The sequence below is a fragment of the Micropterus dolomieu genome, linkage group LG04 (genome assembly GCF_021292245.1).
Source record: "Micropterus dolomieu isolate WLL.071019.BEF.003 ecotype Adirondacks linkage group LG04, ASM2129224v1, whole genome shotgun sequence".
In the NCBI taxonomy this organism is placed as follows: domain Eukaryota; kingdom Metazoa; phylum Chordata; class Actinopteri; order Centrarchiformes; family Centrarchidae; genus Micropterus; species Micropterus dolomieu.
Window position 1 is genome coordinate 20101957 of NC_060153.1, and position 3822 is coordinate 20105778.

A 3822-nucleotide genomic window follows, 5' to 3' on the forward strand; every position below is an offset into this window, starting at 1 on the left:
CGTAACCTGTTGGCCTCAGGTGAAGATACCAACGATGGTCGTTCAGTCTTGGCCACAGGTAGTCTCAACGACTGTAACGACTGTCGTCACAGCAACAAGGAACACTAACGAACCAGCGGTATCGATGACCCGGGATAACGACCCCACTGAGGTTAAATAGCTGAGTTTCCCTGCCAGTCACTCAGAACTGAAGAAGTCCTTTGGATAAGGGACGAAACGTCTTCCAGTATCTTCAACCAAGTCCAGTTGCCCTTCATTTTAACCTTCGTTGGATAACAGTGGAAAGCCTCCGGCGCAAAAAAGCCCATTTGAAAGCTGTGGGTTGATGAGTGTACACGACTATGCAGGTATGGCTAACGCTAGCAAGAACAAACGAGGGCCGACAACTCCAGCGGAAACCCCCGATAAAACACACCTGGAGAAGAAAACGAAAGGTTTGTCTCAAGAAGAAACAAACACAGAAACCATACTGAATGCTATCAACTCTCTCGGTCAACGTGTAGACGACCGCATGGAAGAATTTAGCACGCAGTTGCAACAGCACAGCTCCATGCTAGCTTCTATTGCTAAATCGGTGCAGTTCAATGCAGAAGAGCTAAAAGAGTGTAAAACGAAAATAAAACACCTGGAAAAGAAAGTGGAGACACTGACTAAAGAAAATGAAGACATGAGGGGTCGAGTACTGAATAATGACAGATACAAAAGACGGTGGTGCTTGCGCATCAAAGGGAAAAAAGAAACGGATAATGAAAACATAAGAGAGGAGGTGGTGGAGCTTCTTCGCAGGATTGCACCGGACCTGGCGGTAAAGTTGGATGAAGCAGTCGACGTTGTCCACAGAGTGGGAAGAAGGATGGACAACCGGCAACGACAAATAATCATTTTATTTGTGCGACGAGCAGTGAGAGATGACATCTGGAGGCGAACAAAAACTTCTCCAATCTGCAAAGAAGAGGGGATTCGTTTTACTGAAGATCTGACTCAAGAGGACTGGCGTTCCAGACAGGCTCTCTGGCCCAAAATCGACCAGGCTAGAAAGGAAGGAAAGGCTGCAGGCTTCAGGGGCCCGTTTGGATTCATCGAAGGCAAGCGTATTATAGAGGAGATTTAAGTTATGGGATGAAACTAGTGCTTAAAATGAATACATAGTGGATCAGTTCGGGTGATGGGACTTCTACCTCAAAGTTTTTACTCCACCTCCCTACTTTTTTCATTTTTTTCTCTTCACAAAAAGTTCATTTGTTCATGTGTTCTATATTTCAGTTAAATACTGACCTTTCTTTTATATCCTTTAATACAAGGGGACTTAAAGACTCAGTTAAGCGAAAAGCTGTCTTTTTGTTTTGCAAAGGGCAACAAGCACATTGCACCTTTCTTCAAGAGACTCACTCTGATATATCTGATGTTAAGTTTTGGTCACAACAATGGGGAGATAAAATTCTCTTCAGTCATGGGACAAATCGGTCGGCTGGAGTTGCCATATGTTTCAACAGATGCCCTGGTAAGATTCTGGGTGGAAAAGCAGACAAGGAGGGACATTGGGTAGCCTGTGTTTTGGAAATTGATGCTAATCTTGTTATTCTGATTAACATATATGGTTATAACAACGATACCAAAAATAGAAATCTCTTACAAATATCGGAAGTTATCAGAACTAAAAGCAAAATTCCCCGCAGATCATATTATTGTTGGAGGGGATTTCAATTTATCTCCTGATGGGTGGATGGATAGATGGCCTTCCAAGTTATTGAGTGAACATAGAAACACAATTTTGGAAGCTTTTGCTAATAACCAATTGATAGACATCTGGAGAAGTTTACATAGTGGAGTGAAACAGTTTACCTGGCATAAACCTAATGGTCAAAACAAATCACGAATTGATTATTGGTTGATATCAAACTCAATATCAGATCATGTCACAGAAACAGAAATTGCTAGCTGTCCTTTAAGTGATCATTGTATTATTAACCTGAAAATCCGAAACAGTAATAAAAATAACAAACCAAAAGATTATTGGAAATTTAACTCTCAGCTACTAAAAAACTCAGTTTTGTCATTCCATTAAAAAAATGATTTTTGATATAAAGAATGACAATACACTAGACACATCTATACTAAAATGGGAATTTTTGAAATTTAGTATTAGAAAGCATTCAATAACGTTTAGTAAAAAAGTGAATAAAGAAAAGAGAGCTCAAGAAGTAACAGTGGTTAAAGAACTCATGACACTTTATAGTAAATCAGATTGGAGTGAAGAGGACAAAGAAAAAATAAGTAATTTGCAATCCAAATTGGATAGAATGTATATAGATAAAGCTAAAGGTGCATATATTAGATCCAGGGCCCGGTGGATTGAAGAAGGAGAAAAGAATACTGCATACTTTGCAAATTAGAAAAACGCAGACAAGAACATAATTCGATTTGTAGTCTTACAGTTGATGGACAAGAATGTACAGAACCCAAACGCATTGAAAGAGAAGTTTTCAATTTTTATAGGAATCTTTATAAATCTTCCTACTCAGAACAGGATGCCTCATCTTTTTTTGATCTAATTAACAACTCGATTCCTGTTATTGATGCAAATTTTAAAGAAGTTTGTGATGAGGAACTAAGAATTGTTGAATTTGATTATGCTATAAAAAAAATGGCATCTGATCGTTCGCCAGGTCCAGACGGTATTACATCTAACTTTTATAAACACTTTTGGGAAGACTTAAAACACCTACTCTTTCAGGCTATAAATGAATGTATTAATCAAAAAGAACTGATGCAAACTATGAAACAAGGAATAATAAAATTGATTCCAAAACCTGGAAAAGATAAGGATATTAAGCAATCTAAGACCTATTACACTGTTGAATACAGACTACAAGATTCTAACAACAGTTTTGGCAGCAAGATTAAAGACAGGTATATCTAAATTAATCAGCCCAACACAATCTGGTTTTCTTAAAGGAAGATCTATCCATAATAACATCCGCCTGGTCCTGGATCTTATTGATTATAATTATTTAATTAAGGAAGATGGTTTTATCTTTTTTTTGGATTTCCAGAAAGCATTCGATTCAGTGGAACACTTATTTATTGTTAACACACTGAGACACTTTGGCTTTGGAAATAAGTTTCTTGATATGATCATTATGTTGCATACGAATAGCTGTGTTTCCCTCTCAGAAGGTACATGCCCTAGATTTAAGGTTGAACGAGGAATAAGACAGGGCTGTAGTATTTCTCCTCTTTTATTCATTGCCGTGACTGAACTACTAGCAATTGCGGTTAAAAATTCAAATATTAAAGGTTTAGAGATAAACAACCACAAGTTACTCATAAGTCAGCTCGCTGTTTTTACAAAATAAGGAACAAATACCAGTAGCTGTAAAAGTAATAGAGCGGTTTTCACTAGCATCGGGTCTATATCTGAATCTGAGTAAATGTGAATTGATGAGCATTCATAACTGCTCTGAATCCTCACTATATAATATACCAGTCAAAAATGACATTAGATATCTAGGTATTTGGATTTCCAAATCATCAGATACAAGTGAAAAAAAGAATATCCAAGATAATATTGATAAATGTGGAAAAACATTAAACAGCTGGCTACAAAGAGATTTAAAATTATTTGGAAGAACGATGTTGAATAAGATTGAATCTATTTCCAGACTGATATATCCATCCTACTCTCTTGCTATTTCTCCAAAGTTAATTAAAGAAATTAATAGAATCAATTTTAATTTTATTTGGAAAAATAAACATCACTACATTAGAAAAGGAGATCTGTTGAAAAATTATGAGGAAGGTGGCATAAAGGCAATCGACTTT

The 3822-nt window shown here is 37.0% G+C and overlaps 2 protein-coding genes across 3 annotated transcripts in view; both read left to right on the forward strand.

The window, feature by feature from the left end:
- The window catches only part of LOC123969843, a 2166-nt gene extending 542 nt beyond the window's left edge, over positions 1-1624 (forward strand). The window contains exon 2 of one of the 2 annotated variants that reach the window (XM_046047567.1): positions 378-1624. In XM_046047567.1, coding sequence (XP_045903523.1) covers positions 378-1111 — 734 coding nt within the window. In that variant the 3' untranslated portion in view covers positions 1112-1624. The remainder of the gene's footprint in view (positions 1-377) is intronic. The other variant, XM_046047568.1, reaches the window with a different exon arrangement.
- LOC123969844 (zeta-sarcoglycan) overlaps positions 1-3822 on the forward strand; it is a 187625-nt gene that overhangs the window by 24445 nt on the left and 159358 nt on the right. The gene's annotated exons all lie outside the window — the stretch shown is intronic.